Below are 19,715 nucleotides of genomic sequence, written 5' to 3' on the forward strand. Positions count from 1 at the left end.
GGTACTGGGAATCGAACTCATGACCTCGCGCTTGCCTGGCAGGCTCTGTGCTGCTGAGCTAAATCCCCAGCCCCAACAGCGAGTGGTGTTTATTAATTTCTGTTCTTAGTATTTCCTCTCTTCTGTTTTCTTTATCCATATGGTGATATCCTTTCTTTTATTTATTAGTTGGATACTCAGCTTATGACTTTTGGTCTTTTCTGCTTTGCTAATGTGTTTAAGTTTTAGGTTTAACTTTAAGAATTTAGTTCTACACAATAAGTGTCAAAACTTGTTTTTATTTTACATCTTTTCTTCCAGTCTCATTATGATTTCTCATTTGATTCTCCTTTGGTTTTGAATTTCTGAATGATAGAAGAGATTTCTCTATGTGGCATTTTCTTTCTCTTTTCATTGATTTCATTATTCCTTTTGGTAATTCAGTAATCCTTGAATTTCAGAGAATTATTTGGGTTTCTTTCTTATTTGTCCCCCTTCTGCTTGAAGAACATCTTTCTGAATTTCTTTTTTTGAGGTTTGGTAGTGGTTAATTCCCTCAGTTTGCCTGAATAATCTATTGTGCCATTGTTTGAGAAAAGTGGTTTTCCTTTGTGTGAAAAAGGAAACTAGCTTGTTATTTTCTTTCATCATATTGAGACTGTTCTATTGTCTTCTGCCTTCTGTCTTTCTGCTGAGAAGCCAGTTGTTAGTCTGAATTGTTATTCCTTTGTGTGGCTCTGTCTTCTCTCTATGGTTGCTTAAATAAAACTTTTTATTATGGAGAGCTGAAGCAGGGAAGTAGAGACAAGAGTAAGGGCCTCGTGTTCTGTACCACCCAGCAGCAATTAGCCCTATTTACTGGTCTTGTTCCACTTGCTTCTCCTTGTTGCCTGTGTACCGTGTCAGGGATAAATGTGCCAGTAGAAATCTACAGAGGATTTAACATAATCACAGTAGCACTGTTGATAATAATTCTTTAACATTGCCTAAGACACATTCTAAGTTCAGATTTTACCAATTATCTCAACAATACTTTTTAGACTTGTTTTGTTTGAATCAGTATCCAGACTTACCTGAATTTGCTCAGTCTGTGTCTCTTTATAACAGTTCTCTCCTCTGCTTTTAGTCCTGCCATATATTTGTTAAAGAAGCCACGTTGTTTGTCCTGTAGTACTTTCTACATTCTGGATCTGGATGACTGAATCATGATGTTTGTTACTCAGTGCATTCCTTTGTCTTCCCCCACATCTTATTTACTGGTAATTAGAGTAGAACAGGGTTTTTGAAGCTCAGCATTATTGGAGTCTTCTTGGCAGCTTCCTGGGGCATTGTAGGAGGGTTAGCAGCATCCCTGGCCTCTCCCCACCAGATGCCAGTGGCACTGCCTGAGGTAGCTCTAGACACTGCGCAGATTGCCCATCTGAGAAGCACACGTCTGGAGACCTAATGGGGAAACATCTAGTTCTTCTTTTGTCAGGCACTCCCCACAGTATGATGACTGACAGGCCGTGTCAGGCCTTGGTCTCTGGGCGATGTAAGATGGATCAGTGGGTCTCTTCTCCACCTGATTCTCCATCAGGCTTTTCCCTCACCGCTCCAGTTGGAGATGTCACTAAGGTCACAGAATGTGAATTTATAATTCTATCTTTCTGCATTTGTTGTTTAGATCTTTTTGTAAGGAAGATCTTCATGAAATATTTTTTTTTTTTTTTTGGTTTTGGTTTTTCTCCGGTACCGGGAACCGAACTCACTACCTTGTACTTGCCAGGCAGGCGCTTTGCCGCTGAGCTAAATCCCCAGCCCCTTCATGAACTATTTGGTTACTTTGAAACATAGTTTATATTGTATTAAGCAAGAAACATACTTTTTATTTATGAGTTTGCAAAATAGTTCCTAGCTGCAAATATAAACAGTGAGAGATTTAATAAGATTCTTATGTCATTATGAAAGTTTGGATTTAATATATTTGATATCATTCAGCCCTCTGAAGTTACTGTTACTTCTGATGTTTAAATTGTTCTCTCAGCCAAGGGTAACTCCTTTGAGTTGGCTTTTTGCCCTCCTCACATTCCTGTAGAAGTCTTTTTTTTTTTTTTTTGGTTTTTCTCCGGTACCAGGAACTGAACTCATGACCTTACGCTTGCCAGGCAGGCGCTTTTGCCGCTGAGCTAAATCCCCAGCCCCCCTGTAGAAGTCTTCAGCAGTGTCCTGGTTGTTGTCTCTAACACCATGTTCCAGGACCATTTTGTACATTTCTTGCACCATAACTGGAGTTGGCCATTTCTCAATACTACAGGTGTCTGTCTGTTTCTTCCTGGAGTGGCCCTGAACCAGTGACAGCTCAGCACTGAGACTGAAGGTCAGGTGGGAACCCTGGTGTTCCAAGGGAGCTAAACCTTTATTTGCACCTAGAATGGCTTCTTCTTGTCCCCGGCGTGCTTTCTCACTTTCTCACTTGTTTCTGCTTGCATGTCTCGGTCCCCTAGCTGGACCTGACCCTGGGCTACAGTCAGAGACCTCATGGTGGTCATTGCTACTGAGTTCTTTTATTACTTTCAGGCTTTTCTGTGGATTTTTTTGTTTTAAAGAGAAAAATACATTATTTTGTGGCATTTATAATTCAATTTATAATTCAAATAGAAGATTACAGAATTTATACCTTACTTCATTGACTTGTATTTGTGTCTTTTATCCTGAAAATGTTATCTTTTCAATTTCCTTATTCTGTTTTTAAGTGACTTCATTAAAAAATTATATTTTCAAATCATATGCTCATATTATGTAGAAATACGAGCAGTTTTTATCTGTTGATTTTGTGTTCAGCCCCAAAGTCACCAAATGCTCTTGATACTCTACGGGGTCTTTCTGCGATTCATTTTTTTCTAAGTGGACACAGTTATACATCTACAAATACATTATTTTTGAGTCATAGAATCTTTAAAGTCTGCTTCCCAATTTGTTTCCAAATGTAAAATTTTAATTTTAATCTTTTTTTTCTGATTATATTTTAATTTCTGATTTAATTGTACTGTAATTAGAGAGCGTGACTTGTGTGACAGTTTCCTTTGAGATTTATTTACTGTTGCTTATGGCTTGGCAGTATGGCCAACTTCTCATGGTCAGCTTTTATAAATGTTTTATATGAATTTAAAATGTATATATTTTACCAAATTTTGGGAGCCTTGGCTTCTTATATTTATCTGTTAAATCAAGTTTGTTAGTTGTGTTGCTCAGATATTCTGTATACAGTATTCAGTAATAGTGCACAGATGGCTTACCAATAATTGGAAGAGCTGTTTTGAATTCTGTTTCTTTGTGTATACTTACCTTTTAAGGTAATTCTCAGGAATACTTTAGAATGTATGGTATAGTATAAAAATGATCTATTACGGTACTAAGCACTATTACATGAATTTCTGAAATAGTAACTGTGCCTCTGAATTTATTTTGTATTTTTTTTATCTTTTATTGCTTCCTTTAAAAATTTTCTATTGAAGCTGATCTGTAGTGTTAGGGGAAAATCCCTATTAAAATATTTAAGTAATTATCCTCTGTAATAGGATAATTACTATTATCCTATTATATACCTCCTTTTTGTGTTAAAGTGTAATTTTTGGAATGAATACAGTTTTCTGGGCTTTGTTCCTTTTAAATAAGCATTTTCTAAGTATATCTTTTTCTATCTTTTGATTCTGTGTGGCCTTAGACTTTAGGCTTGTCTCTTGGACTCTATGTGTCCCTTATCCCAGTTGTTCCTACCTTTGAGCAATTTCTTTCCCTTTCATATCATCTATTGTACATTTTGAGTTTTACTTACTATCTCAGGTTCCTACACCAGGGAGAAAATATGATGTTTATACATGTGGGTCCAATTTATTTCACTTATGAGTATTGTCTCTAGTTGCATCCATTTACCTACAAAAGCCTTGAGTTTATCTTTTTTTTGTAGCTGAGTAATACTCCATTGTATAAAAATACCACATCTTTTTTATCCATTTCTCAGTCGATGGGTGTTTGGGTTGTTTCCAAGATTTAGCTATAACAAATTGTGCTGCTGTAAACATGGGTGCACATATATCACTATAGAAATGCTTTTTAAAGTTAAAAGTTTGGTGAAAAAGTTCAGGTTGCTGTCAGAAAGCTACTGTGGACCCTCCCACAGCAGCCTGGTGTGGCTTTTCGCTGTGGGCTCATCTACATGGGGCCATGCTCCTCCTCTTCTAGCTGCAGTGTCATTCACCTCTTTTTATGTCCTTTAAACTCCCTTAGGTATTTTTGCCACCCATTATATGGTGCTTCATATAAATACTGAATATTTTACTTACCTGGTCTATAATTGCATGTTTTTAATTTTTAACAATAATATAATTTATTACAAGCTGGGTGTGGTGGCACCAGCCAGTAATCCCAGTGCTCTTTGAGGCTGAAGAATTACCTGTTTAAGCCCAGCCTGAGCAACTTAATGAGACTCTGTCTCAAAAAAAAAGGTTTTTAAAGGGTTGGATGTGTAGCTCAGTGCAAAGTGTGGAGGCTTAATCCCCAGTAAAGGGGGAGAGGGAGCTTATAACAAAGATTTCGTGACTACTAATTTTTGTGTGAATGCTTAATTTCCTTCAGAGATGTTTTATGAATAGAATTTTATAGTATTGAAAAAGTCTTGCTAGTAACTTTCTCAGAGATTGTATAGTTTATGTTTTCTGCAGAGGTTTGACAGTACTGTACTTGTTTCAAAAGAGATGGCTTTCAGAGTGCTTTTAGGCAGGTTGTCTTCACTCTGGAGCTGACGCTATATGCTGTGGCTGTAGCCCTTCTTACTTTCAGCCCAGGCTTCCCCAGCCCAGCTGCTCTTTGCAGGAGTCCAGAGTAGCCACTGGTTGAGGGGGAAGCTGGAGACTAGGTCTTTACAGTAGGCTCTGAGGATAAGCACCTTCATCTGTGTTGCTCTTTCTTTAAATTTTAGTTTTTATTAGTACATGTTTTTGATACATAGTAATTGCATGTAGTGGGGTTTGATGTGTGCATACATCACATCTTGGTCATGTTTACCCCCGCCCGCCACCCCCCCACCTTCCTGCCTTACTTTCCCAGGGCTCCTCCGTCTCTGTTTCTTAACATAGTCTTTAGAGTGTTCTTTAAATTGTTTATGGTTATAATTTTGGGTCTCTCACATTAGAGGTACCATGTGATGTTTTGCCTTTTGTGACATTTTTGTTACTTAGCGTCCTCTTTGCTTTTATCTTCTTTAAAGAAGTAAAAATGAGACAAGGCAGTAGGAGGTGGCTGAGATTGCTGCACTGTCTCCCTGGATGCCCTCAGGTGTCAGGAACTCTGTCACCCATCAGAACTGAAATATGTATTAGCATAGTTGAAAATGAAGACATAACGGGATTCTACACAATTTACCTAGAGAGGAACAAAGCTCACAGCCATTTTAACCCAGGGAATTTGGTTTTCAGGTGCAAAGCAGTGGGTGCGGGGATGAGAAGACACAAGAGAAGCTGGGAGGAGTAGTGAAGAATGGAAGCCCAGCGCCAGCCCAGATGCGAGGGTGGCAGGCAGGGGCCTCCCTGGGTCCTCCCTGGCAGGAGGGCCCCTGGGCCAGGTCAGGTTAGACAGAGGTCTCAGGAGCACTTGTGGTTCTGGGGGTCCCAGTCAGCTCCTGCTCTGCCTTCCTGCTGATCCAAGACCACAACAGGTGCAAGGAAGGACTCCTCAGGCTCTGACATGTCAGCACTCATGGAGGCATGGCATCCACACTGAGGGTGTTGTGCCCAGCCAGTGTCTCTCCCCTCTGTACCAACAATGTGGGAGGTGAGGAAGTGCCCGTAGAGGTCTGTAGCAGGTGGTACTCTGTCTCCATTTTCGCTGCCTCAGTTGTGTTTGCCTGGGTATAATTGTGTTCTTAGCCACACTCTTCCCTGGGTGGCCTGCCTCACTTGTGTGTGGCACTTGTGTGGGCTTTATGGGTGCTGCACCCCTAACTTGGAGGCCCTATGTCCTTGTAGGTGGTAACGTGGACCTGGAAAGCCAAGCAGAGGGGAAGAAGGAAGTGGAAGCTGATGATGTGCTGAGGAGTGGCCCCCGGCCCATTGTCCCGTACAGCTCCATGTTCTGTCTAAGCCCCACTAACCTGTGAGTCTCCACACGCACCCTCGCTTCTGCTCGCCCTGTCTGCCACTTGCTGGACCCATGTGAACACAATAGCCAGCACGCACAGGATGTGCAGTCTACAGGGATAGACTGTGCACAGTGTTCACTGAGCTCCTCTGACTGCCCAGCAGGCACTCCCTGTCACCTCCTCCTAAGGTCAAGGACACAGAGGCACAGGGAGTTGTCTGTGGTGGAGCTGGGGTCAGAGCCCATGCCCCTCCAGAGCTCCATTGCACACAGGGCCCGTTTGTCTCTGTTGGACTTAATGCTGTCCTCCAGCCACCTCTCCATTGTACTGTTACCATGTGTGCATGTGTGTGTATTGCATGTTTACATGTCGATCGTGGGTCCCCTCTTGTGTTTATCACAATCTGCCGTCCATTCATCACCGTAGTGCTTTCATGAATCCAGCCAACCTTAATGTGCAAATAGCATTCTAGGCTCTGGTAATACACAGTGGTGACCAAGAAAGGCAAGAATACCTGTCCTTGCCAAGTGTGCGGGGGTCTGAGCTAGTGGGAGAGAAGGACAAGCAAGACAATTCAGGAGACATAAAATGTCAGCAGTGAGTGCCAAGAAGAAACAGGAAGTGGAAGTGGATAAGTGGGCTGTTGGGGGCCAAAGTGAGACAGAGGTCAGAAGTGTGGTAGAGCCAAGCCTTGCGGAAGGGCTGGAGAGCACTCTAGGGAGAGGTAGCAGAAAGGGGAGGCCCACAGATACCACCAAGGGAGGAGGCCAGAAGATGAGGGTCAGGGGACAGCAGTGTCAGAGGGTCCCTTGCTGATTTGCTGTCCCTTCTCCCCTCGCTCCCTGCTCCCCCTCTTCTTTCGTTCATCCACACACTTATTGGCGGCTAACCCTGCTGTGCTAGGGGGTCGGGTAAAATGGTAACAGACTTAGTGTGCTGAGGAGGCAAAGGGTGACCATCAGGTAAGGACAGCACAAAGGAGGAGTGAGTGTTCCTTAGAGAACAATGCTCAGCAGAAGCAGCGCTGCAAGTAGCTCATGCAGCTGAGCTGGAAAGCCGGAGAAAAGCAGCTACTGGGTGTCCTATCGAGGGCCTCAGTGGTCACTAAGGAGCATGGAGGAGCATGGGAGGAATGCGTGGTGGGAGCCCACTCACTGGGGGAGAGAAGCCCATTCAGTAGGTGATCAAGGAAGAGACTGGTGCAGTTTGACCAGGGTAGTCATTGCAGAGAGGCTGAGGTGGAGGTGAGGGGCAAAAGCAGGAGGAGCTGGCGGCAGGTAGCCCCTGTGGCAGGAGAGATGGACTGACCCCTGTGCTGGTCCCTCGCTGCTGCTTCTTGCCCACCACTTGGAGACTGGCTTTGCTGGCCTTGCTACTGTCTGTTGCCATGTGGTAGCATTTGTCAGCATTGCAGAGCCTCCTGCTCACTGGTGTTCTGTCTGCTGGTGTGGAGCTCTGTGAGGCCAGACACTTGCCTGTCCTGGGCACTCCTGTGCCTCCATTGTCCAGCAGATGCCCAGTGAGAGTCAGCAGGTGCCTGAGCAGGAGGTGAGCATGTGGCAGTGTGTTCTCATGCAGCCTGGGAACATGTGCCCAGCACAGGCACCAGACACCGTTCTGAGAGTGAGGGTGGCCTGCTTTCTGCAAGGGTTGGTACTCAGATTCCACCTCTCCGATCCAACCCTCCACGTCCTGCAGTACATCTATTCTGTGTGGAGCCAGATGGGCAGTGGTATCACCTGGGGCCACATATAGTAGGTAGATGGGTAGATGCAGTTATCGTTCCTCATTCACAGAAGGGCACCCTGTGAGCTGTCATTTGCTAACCCTGACTCTAGGGTACCCCCTCAAGAACCTGTCACCACCAGTCACCTGGCTGCTGTCCACTGACCTCAGGGACACTTGGCACAGCCCTCTCTTGTGCCATAGTGAGAGTCCTTCCTCCAGGAGAGGGTGGCATGTGTTCCACCTCATGGGCCCAGTAGCAATGTTGTGTTGTCCTCACAGGCTTCGTCGCTTCTGCCATTACATTGTCACCATGCGGTACTTCGAGATGGTCATCCTTGTAGTCATTGCCCTGAGCAGCATTGCCTTGGCTGCTGAGGACCCTGTGCGGACAGATTCATCCAGGAACAACGTGAGTGGCTTTAAGGGCTGAGCCTGCTGCCAGGCTATGGGGTTGCATGAGGCAGGTTCCCAGGGCTGCAGGGCTGGCGTGGTGCCTGGAGGTCCTGTCTCCTCACCTGACACCCTTCCTCCCTGTCTGTGTCCTCCCTCTAGGGGTATGGGTCAGAGTTAGGACTGTGACTGGAGGGGTCCTGGCCCCCGAGGGACACCTGTGTTCCCCCAGATGGCTGACAGTCATCTGCTCAGAGGTCTAGGGAAAAGCTGGAGCCCTGGGACTGTCCTGGCTCTGTTTCTGGTCCAGCTGTGGAGAGTGACCCTCCTTTTGGTTCCAGGTTCTGAAGTACATGGATTACATCTTCACAGGCGTCTTCACTTTTGAGATGGTGATAAAGGTGAGCCATGTTCCCATGGACCATGGAGTGCGTTGGGGGTTGCACAGACAGGACTGTGCTCAGTGATGCTGTGGGTCTGCTATGTGTCATGATGTATTCTGAGAGTCACTGAAGGGCCTCTGGCTGCATGCTGCCCTTTGGGTCACTCCCAGTGGGACCTGATCTTGCTACTTGGCTCCTGAACACAAGGGTCATGGCCATGTGTGGGCTCACCAACACTTCAGATTCTCTGGTGTACTCAGAGGAGGGAGCATGTGACATCGGTGAGAAGAGAAGGAGACCTGGGAGCATGAGGTGGCTGGAGGGCTGTGGGAGTGCAGGCCACAGACCAAATTCAGTGAATGTTGTGTTTCGCAATACTTGGAGTCTACCATGCCACTTCAGCCTTCACTTTCCCTCACAGAGTGACCCTTATCCACATCTGATGGGGGCTCTTGTGTGCTTGCACCAGTGTGCATGCAGTGCAGGTGGACATGCACACATGTGTACACATTCACCGCTTCAGTGCAGCTTAAGGTGTGACATCCTTGTGTGTGTGCACTCAGGAGTGATTTTATGTATGGAGCACTTAAAGGGGTATATGAATGTATTACCCTACTATTTCACATACAGTAAAATCTGCTGGAGGGTGATTCCCATGGCACAGATGAGATAGTTGTGGCCTGGCTGGCTCTGCCTTCCTGTCCTGGGATGGAATGCACTCTCCAGTGTGATTCTCCTTTGCAGATGATTGATTTGGGACTGTTGCTCCACCCTGGATCCTACTTCCGGGACCTGTGGAACATTCTGGACTTCATTGTGGTCAGTGGGGCCCTGGTGGCCTTTGCCTTCTCGTAAGTAACACACTTGCTCCAGATCTTGTGTGTGCAGCCCCAGAACCGTGGTGGGGCTGGGTGAGGAGGAGGGTCAGACCCCTGTCAGCCTTGCTGGGTGTTCAGCAGCTGCCCATGTGGCTCCTCCCTGCCTGCCTGGTTAGGACCAGGGCTGGGCTGTGGGACTAAGCCCTGCCTGTCTCTAACTCAGCCTAGGGTCTGGGACTAGGTTGATGTACAGGCTCTGGCTTTTTGGCTTTTGTCTTTCGGGGCCGTTTGGAGCAAGTTTACCTATTTGGAGGCCAAGTGCCTGGCTGGCGTTTTCCACCCCCAGCAGAGCTGGTGGACATCTTCCCCTATTGGGGTGGGACAGTTTGCTCTGATCCTGAGGTGCTTAGCCTGGCAGTGGCTGGGACTGGAGTGGGGGCTCCCTCAGATCCTGCATGGAGGGCATGGTGCTCAGCTGGGCCAGGGGGGAGATGCAGGGGAAGTCATGACTGAGACTGAGAGATGGGGAGGACCCTGGTAGAGGCCAGATACTGAGGGAAGGCTGTTCATCTTCTCTGCCCCCACTCGACCCTCCCACAACACTGACTCTGTTCTTTTTGTCTTCTTGTTGCTGGACTCTCGGTAGGAGCTTCATGGGGTAATGCCTTCCCCCACCCCCACTGCCCCCAACATCACAGCACGCCATGGCCTCTGCCATCCCATCACATTGCGCTCATCCACCTCCACCTGCCTGGGCTGCATGCTGCCAGGGCCATCCCCAGGCATCACTCCAGCCATGCCTGTGGGGCTGGGTGGGGGTTGGGGCAGGCTGGGAGTTTGACGTGGTGAGGTTTCCATGAAGCTGGGCGTCTGGAGCGAGCACTGGAGGCGGAGAACTTGACCCATAGGACAAGGAGGACCTGGATGGGAGCAGCTGCTGTGGCTGTAGCCCAGGGTCTTGGTCACCCTAAAATGCCATCCTGTGTGGCTTGTCTCTCTGGAAACGCTGGAGCTTTTTTTGCTCCTTTTCCTTACCAGTCTCTGCGACTCCGCGAGTCTCCTCAGGGTGTTTAAATGGACCTTTCTTCTAATGACAGGAAGCAAGAACTTGGCCAGAGTGTCAGCCAGGGACCTACAGGGTTTCAGAGAGGGCTTCAGTTAGGACCAGGGTTCAGCCCTATAGCCCAAGTGCAAGAGAAGGAAGCAGGTTCCAAGCCCACAAGACTGCCTCCCTGGAGACCCCTCCCCAGAACCTCCCTCCTCTGCCTTCCTGCTCTGGGCCACTGTGCAGTTCACAGCAGTCCCTTCTGTACCCCCTTTGGGAGCACAGAGGACACAGGGTAAAAGGTGTGGGGTGCTGCTCAAGGGTGTCAGTGTCGATGGTGCTGGATGATGGGAGTATCTGAGCCTGGTGTCTCAGGCAGCTTGATCTGGTTTGCAGTGGAGTGTTGAGGAAGGAGTGGGGATTGAGCTGCACTTTTCCTGGGAGAAAGGGCTGGGATGCACAGTTCCTCCCGCTCAGCACAGAGCTTTGCTGGCGCCTGAGGGAGCCGCAGGGGCAGGGCTACCATTGGGTGCAGGCCAGGCTGGGTGTTTTGAGGAGTTGCCTCTGAGCAGCCAGGGCAGGGTCTGTGGTGGTGGGGTGCTGCCCAGTCCTAAGTGCTCACTGTGGGGGTGAACAGGGCTTCCTCAGTGGGGAGCTTCCCACATAGCAGACCTGGCCGAGACAGCCAATTCCTGGGTCCCCAAGAGGCAGAGGCAGCCACCTGGATCTGCTCTGGCTGTTGTGAGGGTCCCTGATCTGGAACTTCTAGTTTTGAGCTTCTGAGCCTGCTTCTAGTGCCTGAAATTTTCTTCTGAATGCCTCTCTGTGTTAGCCCTGTGTCTGTATATGTCTTTCTCTTTTCCTTACTCTTCTACCTTGGCCCTTCTTCCTTGTGGTCAGTTTCATATTACATACAAGAGGATGGGCTCCTGAGGACAGGCAGGTGGACTTGCAGAGCAAGGGCCAGACAAGCCTGTCTGTAAGAAGTAGGGGAGAACTCTTCCTCTAGCACCAGGAGCAGGCCCTAGCACCACAGGGTTTGCTCACAGACTTCCACCTTTGGGCTCTAGCCACATGCCAGGGCCCTCAGTGCTCTTTGTTGCTGGAAGCTGCTTTGGGCCAGGTGTCAGGGAGCCACGGAAGACGGAAGTAGCTGCTGTGGTCTGAGGGAATGGGCTCGTTCCACCCACTCAGCTGTCCCTGTGCACCATACCTGCTGAACTGGCCCTGCCCTGGGCCCTTGTCCTCATTAAGGCTCAGTGCAGGCAGCCACAAGGGGAAACCTCCTGAGCTGGATCCTCTGCCCTGGAGCTTGAGACAAAAATCCACAGGGCAGTGTGAACCATACCTTGGGCTGGGAGGAAGCCATGCATACCCTTGCATCTTGCCTGTCTGCATCTGAGGCTTCTCCCTTTTAGAGGATCCAAAGGGAAAGATATCAACACCATCAAGTCCCTGAGAGTCCTGCGTGTCCTGAGGCCCCTGAAGACCATCAAACGGCTGCCTAAGCTTAAGGTAGGAGCCTGGAGTTGGGGCTTGAGGGACGTGCTGTGTGTGTAGTGCATACGTGTAAGCTTGTGTGGATACATGTATGTGTGTATTTGTGTTTACTTGCGTCTTCTCAGATCACCCATCTGCGTGAGGAGTGTGGGCTTGCTCAGCCCTGCACTCCTCAAGGAGAGCTAGTTCTTAGCAGTCTCCTGTAGCCCCCATGAGGCCAGATGTTTTCTTCAGTGCTGCAGGATAAGGAAGGGCCTGCCAGGGTGCATGAGATGGGTGGAAGTTGCTGACAGGGTCTCCAGAAAGCAGCTGGTGGTCTGGGCCCTTTAGGGTGGGCACAAGCTGAGGTTCTGGGTTAAGGAAGAGTGTAAACCTAATCTTAATAATTACTAAGCTTATGCACTCTGTCCTTTAACTCTTTCAGTCATCCAGAACTTCATGTTGTGGGCTTTCATAACAGCTGGGCAATCAAGCCTTTGAGACACTGGGCCATGCAAGAACTATACTGATACCTTGGTTATTGAATGGCTCCAAGCTCACCCTTTGAAAAAAAAAAAACTCTGCTTGGTGTTTGTAACTTTCCTTGATAGTTGAACCAAAAATCCTACTTGAAAAAACCTATATGGGCCAAGAGTGAGTCGTGCTATGCCTCACAGAGGACACAAAAAGGGGTGATGCTTCAGTCTAAACACTGTTCTCACACAATTTATGGTGCTTATGTTAATGTGTTAAAACATTCACAACCAAAGTATCACTGTACAAGAAAAAAGTTTATTTAGAACTTGCATTTGGAGGAGCAGGTGACCTGGGAAGATGTCAGAGCCTCCAGGCCAGGCAAAGTCATGCCTGGTTTAGCAGGGGAAGGGGTGGGTGCCTGCCAGCCAGCGTCTGTGGAAATGTGGGTCTGCAGGGTCCAGGAGCAGACTGCACAGGAAGGAGAAGAACCTAAGAGAAACTCAGCGGGTGGTAGTCACAGGCCAGAGCTGGCTTGGGGCCCCAGAACGTGCCCAGAGTCCTACTGATGTCCCCGTCTCTGGGCCACAGCCTTGCTGCTTTGTCCTCAGTCTGGCCATCCTTCCTGCTGATGGGCAGGAGCAGGGAAAGGACAGGAGGAAAGGCTACTACGTCTCCTGACAGGTGTGGCCCCTCCTGGGTTTTTTCTGTGACCTGACTTGAGTTCTCCTGGGCATCCAGCCTCTTCTAGCACCCCTGCTCATGCCATCAAGAGCAAGATGACCTCTTCATGAGTGAAAGATAGTGCCCATTTAGCCCTGTGAAGGTGTTGGCAGTAGTGGCTTCCATGCTCCGGGGCCTCAGGTGCCCCTAGATGTCTGGGCCCCAGTGGCCCTGAGTTTCCCAGCTTGTGACTCCCTGTCCTGTATTCTCTGTTGGTCTGACCACACCTGCTGTGCTTAGCCTCGCCGCCTCCACCTCAACCTCTGGGCAGCACTCAGCACTTCCCCTGTTACCCAGCCCCCTTAAGGCACAGCCCCCTCAAGACCGCTCCTTCCCTGTGACCCTACCCCTCCCTCACACAGCTCTGCTCTCCTGCCTACAGGCTGTGTTCGACTGTGTGGTGAACTCTCTGAAGAATGTTCTGAACATCCTGATTGTTTACATGCTCTTCATGTTCATATTTGCCGTCATTGCAGTGCAGCTCTTCAAAGGGAAGTTTTTCTACTGCACTGATGAATCTAAGGAGCTGGAGAGGGACTGCAGGTAAATTGAGGTGGGGTGGGGAGCACTCAGGGCCAGGATGGAACTCCTCGTGTTCCTCATGGACCAGATGGGACTGGTCATGGCTCAGGAAACTCCTCTGCGAAGTGGGGACACATAGTGGGGCATGCTTGGGTAATGCTAGTAACGAAAAGGGACCTCCAGCCTCGCCTGAGTCCCCAGCATGTCTTCCTACACATAGTCAGAGACCAGCTCTGCTCTGAGGGACTCCCTCTGTTTTGCCTGCAGACATCCAGGGATCTCACTGAAGCCAGCAGGGTATTCTGGCCCCGCGTTATCTCTAGCTAAACCCTAGCTAGAGATCTAGCCTGGGCTTACAGGGTCAGAGGGATTGACCCAGTGATAGCTGGAAATGCTTTCACTATCTGTGGGATGCCTCAGATCTTCCTGTCTCTCCCTACCCTGAAGACAGCCTGGGGACATCCCTTTGGGGAGGAGATGGCAAAATGAGCACCCTACCTACGCAGTTCTTTCATACCTCCACAGCAAAGGTCTCTGTTGTCTCTGGTTACGTAGATGTTACACAGCTTACTGATCCACTCAGTCATGGGTAGACATGTGGGTAGTTCCCACGGGGAGCTGTCCGGAGCAGTGCTACTATGAAAATCCCACTCGGTATCTGTCAGAGGAGCATGTATGGGCATTTAGAATGTCATCTAGGAGGAGTCCTGGGCTGTGTTTGTGTTCTGTTTTGCTGATGTTAACTAAACACTTGAATGAAGTGATGCCTCTCCAGCATGGATGAGAGTTCTTTATTCTCACTTAATGTCTCCTGTCTTGCCCTTCCACTTTTTTGGACACAGTAGTTTGATTTACACTTGTGAGATGACTAGTAAGTCTGCGCCTCTTTTCCTGCTGGATTGGCTTCTCAGATGCCCTTTCCTGGGTAGTGTCTATTTTGAGTATTTACCTGTGTGTTGTTGGTCTCTATAGGTTGATTTGTAGGAATTCTGTCATGTTCTGGACAGGGACCTTCACATGAACTGAGGATTATGTATGTCTTTTCTTCCTTTGTGGGGTGCTTTGTACTCTTTCCGTGGGGTCTTTGAAGAACACAGTGTAAAGAACAGTGGTGTCTTCTAAAGAGCAAGATTTCAGCATAATCTCACTTACCTTTTACAGTAGTACCTTGGTTCATGAGTTACCTTTTACATAAGTACCTTTTACAGTAGTACCTTGGTACCTCAATTCATTCCAGAATTCTGAAAAAGATGGCCAAGTTTGTGTTCATGCAGAAAAGATGGCCATGGTCATGTTTGTCACCCAATGTAGAGTTTGTAAACAAAAGCAAAATTTTGTCAAACACTTGTGTTTGAAAACCAAATTGTTCACAAACAAAAGCGTTTGTGAACCGAGGCATATTTTTCTGTGTTTACTACTCTCTATCCTTTTTAAGAAATATGTCCCAAGGTTAGGGCTATTTTCTTCTGAATTGTTATCTCTGCCTCTTACCTTAAGATCTAGTCTGTTGGAGCCACTTTTGTGTTGTATAAGGCATCGACAAAGATAAAGATAGGTGTTTAGTTACCGAATTTATTGGACAAAATAATTCTATCCTCACTGCAGTGATATCCTTTGGTGTTTTTAGCAGTTTTATTGAGATATAATTCACATGCTATACAACTTACTCATATCCTTTTAAAATATACAGTTCATTGGCTTCTAAATATTCATATGTAGATATATATATAAACATCACCACAGTCAATGTTAGAACATTTTTATTACCTCAGAAAAACCAAAATCAAAACTAGAAGTATACCTGATGAGAGCAGGAGAGAGAGAGGGAGAGGGGAGAGAGAGAAGAGACTGGGAAAGAGAGAGAAGGGAAGAGCCAGGGACAAGATCATACCCTTCCAGGGCATGCCCACAGTGATCTGCCTCTTCTGACCAGGCTTGGAGTACATTCAACTATGCGCTCATGCACTGATGAGTGTAGCTCCCCTATGGTCAATCACCTTCCAAAAGCCCTACATCTGAACACATGAGACTTCAGGGGTCCTTTTAGATCTAAACCATAACATTCAGCACCTGGCCTCAAAAAGCTTGTATTCATCTTATTATGCAAAATACATTTAGTTCCTAAGAGTCACCAAAGTATTAACAGTTCCATTATGCCTGAAAAGTTCAAATGTAAAACGTCCTCTGAATTCAAGGCAAATTCTTAGCTATGAGGCCTTGTACAAATCAGAAAAAAAGTTAAATACTTCCAACATAGGACTGCACAGGGTAAATATTCCCATTGTAAAAGGGAGGAATAGAGGGCTATAATGAAATTGGACCAAAGCAAAACTGAAAACCAGCTAGGAAAACGTTAAATCCTGTAATTCCATGTCCACAACCCAGGGTGAGTCGTGGCAAGATGTAGACTCTGGATGGCCTGGGCAACCTTTCCCCTATGATGTTGCAGTCCACATGCCCTGTCTCTCAGTCTGCTCTGCTTGTTAACTTCTGCTTTCCTTGGTGAACATTTCATGTTCTTGGCATGTTTAATTTCCTGAGGTCTCCACTACACATTCAGCTTCATTTTTACAGCTTTGTGCATTGCCGTCTCTGGGGCACATTGCTTGACCTCCAAGGCCTTCCTTTGTAATCTAGGTGGAAGTCTCCATGAATCTACAACTCTTATATTCTGCATGTCTGAAAAATCTTCATGAATTGCTGCCAGTTGGAATAATAACCTGGCCCCCTTAGACCATGGCTGGAGAGGCCTCTGAGTACATGAATGGCTGAACTTGGGAAAACACTTCCCTAGGCAGCCTGAAATGAGCAGTCCACTCTGGGACTCTCCTCTCAAAGTCTTTCAAAGGAGTTTATCCTTTTTCACCATTCATCCTGGGATAGGTGGAGTCTGGCTATTTCCTGAGATGTCCACAAGGCATTGTTCTTACTTCCTTGATGCAAAGTACTTGACTTCTTTTCAGTGCTAATCTTTCAGCAGTCATGCTGTCATTGGCTCCAGCTGTATATATACTTCCTTTTTGGCCAAGTTGCAAGATTTTTGCATCTTTCCACTCAATTTTTGCTCCTGATTCTTACAGATCTTGCTACAAGCAGCCAACAGAATCCATACCATAGCTTGAACATTGGGCTGCCTTGAAGTTTCCTCCACCAAAGTAAATACTCCACACCTTTAAATTCAGTCTCACATAAAGTCTTAGGACATGGGAAAAATGTAGACAAATCCTTTGTCAGTATCACTCATAGCCTCTAGTTTCTAATAGAGGCCTTGTGCCTGGCCTTTACTGTGTGCATTTCTGTCAGCATTCTGATCTTTTGATCTCTGATCAATACTGCCCATCAAACACTACTTACAACTTTCTATGGTTTCTCTAGCCTGCTTCTCCAAACTTTTCCAAACATTTCCTGCAAACCTTCAGAAGTTTTAGAGACTTCTGAACCACATGATCAAGTGTAGTCACAGACATGACCTCACTCCTGACACCCATTTTTTGTATTAGTCATCTTCTCCTATCACTGGGACAAAATACCTACCACCCACAGTTTAAGAAGGAAATGTTTATTTTGGCTCCTGAATTTTTTTTTTTTTTTTGAGACAGGGTCTTGCTCTGTAGTACAGGCTGGCCTTGAATTTGCTTATATAGCCCAGGCTGGCCTCAATCCTCCTGGCTTAGACTCCTGATTGCTAGAATTACAAGTGTACACCACCATGCCCAGTTTGGCTCATGATTTGATTGATTGATTGATTGAGACAGGGTCTTACTATGTAGTCCAGGCTGTCCTTGAACTCACTATGTAGCCCAGATTGGCCTCAAACTCCCAGCAGTCTTTTTGTAGCAGCCTCCCAAGTAGTGGGGTTACAGACATGTGCCACCACACCTGGCCCTTGGCTCATGGTTTTAGTGGCTGGATCCAGGGCAGAAATGGCATGATGGATGGACATAGAGAAGGAAAACTGCTCAACCCATGGCATCCAGGCAGGAGAGGGAGGGAGGGGAGGAAGGATGAGAGAAAGAGGAAAGGGAGGAGCTAGGGACAAGAATACACCCTTCCAGATCATCTACCAGAGAGCTGCCTTTTCTTTCTGGTTTTTTTTTTTTTTTTTTGGTTTTTTTTTGTTTGTTTGTTTTGTTTTTTTTTTCAGACAAGGTCTTACTATGTAGTGCAGGCTGGCCTTAAATTCACTATGTAGCTCAGGCTGGCCTTGGACTCACAGTGATCCTGCTTCAGCCTCCTGAGTCCTGGGATTACAGATGTGCACCACCATACCCGGCCCATTCTGCTTTTTCTGACTAGACCATACATCTTATCCACTGATGAGTGTAGCTGTCCATTGTCTGTTACCTCCCAGAAGCCCCACCTCTGAACATAAGACTTCTGGGGGACATTTGATATCTAAGCCATAATATGACTCTGATATGCCACATTTTACTTCTTTATTCACCTGTTGATAGACTTGTGGTTTATTTCTACCTCTCAATTATTAAGGATAATGCTACTGTAAACATTTGTGTACGAGTTTTTGTATAGACTTACGTTTTCCTTTCTTTAGAGTATACTGTACACCTAAGAGTGGAATTGGTGGGTGATATGGTAGCTGTATTTAACTGTCTGAGGAAATGCCAGACTGTTTCCAAAGTGGCTGAACTATTTTGTATTCCCCAGTCATGTATGAAGGTTCTTGTTTTTCTATATCCTTGCCAACAATTATTTTCCTTTTTGTTTTTAGTTACATTCATCCTAATAGGAGTGAAATGATGTGGTTTTGATTTTCTTTTCTCTGATGACTGATGATGATGAGGTCTTTTTTATGTACTACCCTTTGTATGTCTTCTTTGGGGAAATATTTATTCAGATACTCAACCCATTGTTTAAATTGGGTTGTCTTTTTTATTGATTGTAAGAGTATTTGTATATTGCAGATACAAGTATCTTGTCGGATAGGACTAACAGATACTCTCGCATTTTGTGGTTTGCTTTTTCACTTTCTTGATAGTATCCTTTGAAACACAGAATTTAAAATTTTAATGAAGTTAATTCTATGTGATTTTTTTTTTCTTTTGTTTCTCTTGATTCTGGTTCCATATCTAAAAATCCATTCACAAATATGGGGCCATGAAGATTTACCCCTATGTTTTCTCCTAAAAGTATTGTAGTGTTAGCACTAACATTTAGGTCTTTGAATCATTTTGTGTTACTTTGTACACTTGGAGTGAGGTTAGAGTTCAAATTTGTACTTGTGTATCAAAATGGATGGAAATCCAGTTGTCCTGGTGCCATCTATTGAGGAGGCCATTCTTTCCACATAGGATGGTCTTGGTACCCTTTTCAAAATGGGCTGACCCAAAACACATAGGTTTATTTGGATCCTTTATCTTCAACCTCTCCTTCCTTGTGTTTCCATTCTCAGGGGTCAGTACTTGGATTATGAGAAGGAGGAAGTGGAAGCACAACCAAGGCAATGGAAGAAATACGACTTCCACTACGACAATGTGCTCTGGGCCCTGCTGACACTGTTCACGGTGTCCACAGGAGAAGGGTGGCCTATGTGAGTGCTCCCAGCTTAGGGCAGCTGGTTGGCAGAGAGGAAGCTGAGGCAGGCCCTTGTGAACTCAGCTCACCCCCTCCAACCCTAACACCCCCACCCTCATCACTGGTCTGCACCACACCTGAACTGTCCCTGTAGTGCAGGTTCTAATCTCCTGGGAAGCTCTCTTGATGTCTGTTGTCCCCTTGGCCAGGGTGCTGAAACACTCCGTGGATGCCACCTATGAGGAACAGGGGCCAAGCCCTGGGTTTCGCATGGAACTCTCCATCTTCTATGTGGTCTACTTTGTGGTCTTCCCCTTTTTCTTCGTCAACATCTTCGTGGCCTTGATCATCATCACTTTCCAGGAGCAGGGGGACAAGGTGATGTCTGAATGCAGCCTGGAGAAGAATGAGGTAGGTGGATGCTCTGTTCACTCTGTGATGGGCAGTGTGGGCAGAACTACCTTCTGTGCATACCTTACTTATAGCGAGCACAGGCAGGACTGCCTTCCTCCCGCAGGAGTGTA

The 19,715-nt window shown here is 46.6% G+C and overlaps 1 protein-coding gene across 3 annotated transcripts in view; it reads left to right on the top strand.

The window, feature by feature from the left end:
* Cacna1b (calcium channel, voltage-dependent, N type, alpha 1B subunit) overlaps positions 1 to 19,715 on the top strand; it is a gene marked incomplete at its 3' end in the record, with an annotated part of 168,180 nt that overhangs the window by 108,872 nt on the left and 39,593 nt on the right. For all 3 annotated transcript variants that reach the window (XM_013506726.1, XM_013506728.1, XM_013506727.1), the window contains 9 exon segments: positions 5,985 to 6,111; positions 8,105 to 8,234; positions 8,557 to 8,616; positions 9,343 to 9,449; positions 10,063 to 10,074; positions 11,880 to 11,976; positions 13,520 to 13,680; positions 19,070 to 19,207; positions 19,401 to 19,602. In XM_013506726.1, the coding sequence (XP_013362180.1) occupies positions 5,985 to 6,111; positions 8,105 to 8,234; positions 8,557 to 8,616; positions 9,343 to 9,449; positions 10,063 to 10,074; positions 11,880 to 11,976; positions 13,520 to 13,680; positions 19,070 to 19,207; positions 19,401 to 19,602 (1,034 nt within the window).

This window comes from Chinchilla lanigera, unplaced genomic scaffold (assembly GCF_000276665.1).
Source record: "Chinchilla lanigera isolate Chin_1 unplaced genomic scaffold, ChiLan1.0 scaffold00112, whole genome shotgun sequence".
Taxonomy (NCBI): Eukaryota; Metazoa; Chordata; class Mammalia; order Rodentia; family Chinchillidae; genus Chinchilla; species Chinchilla lanigera.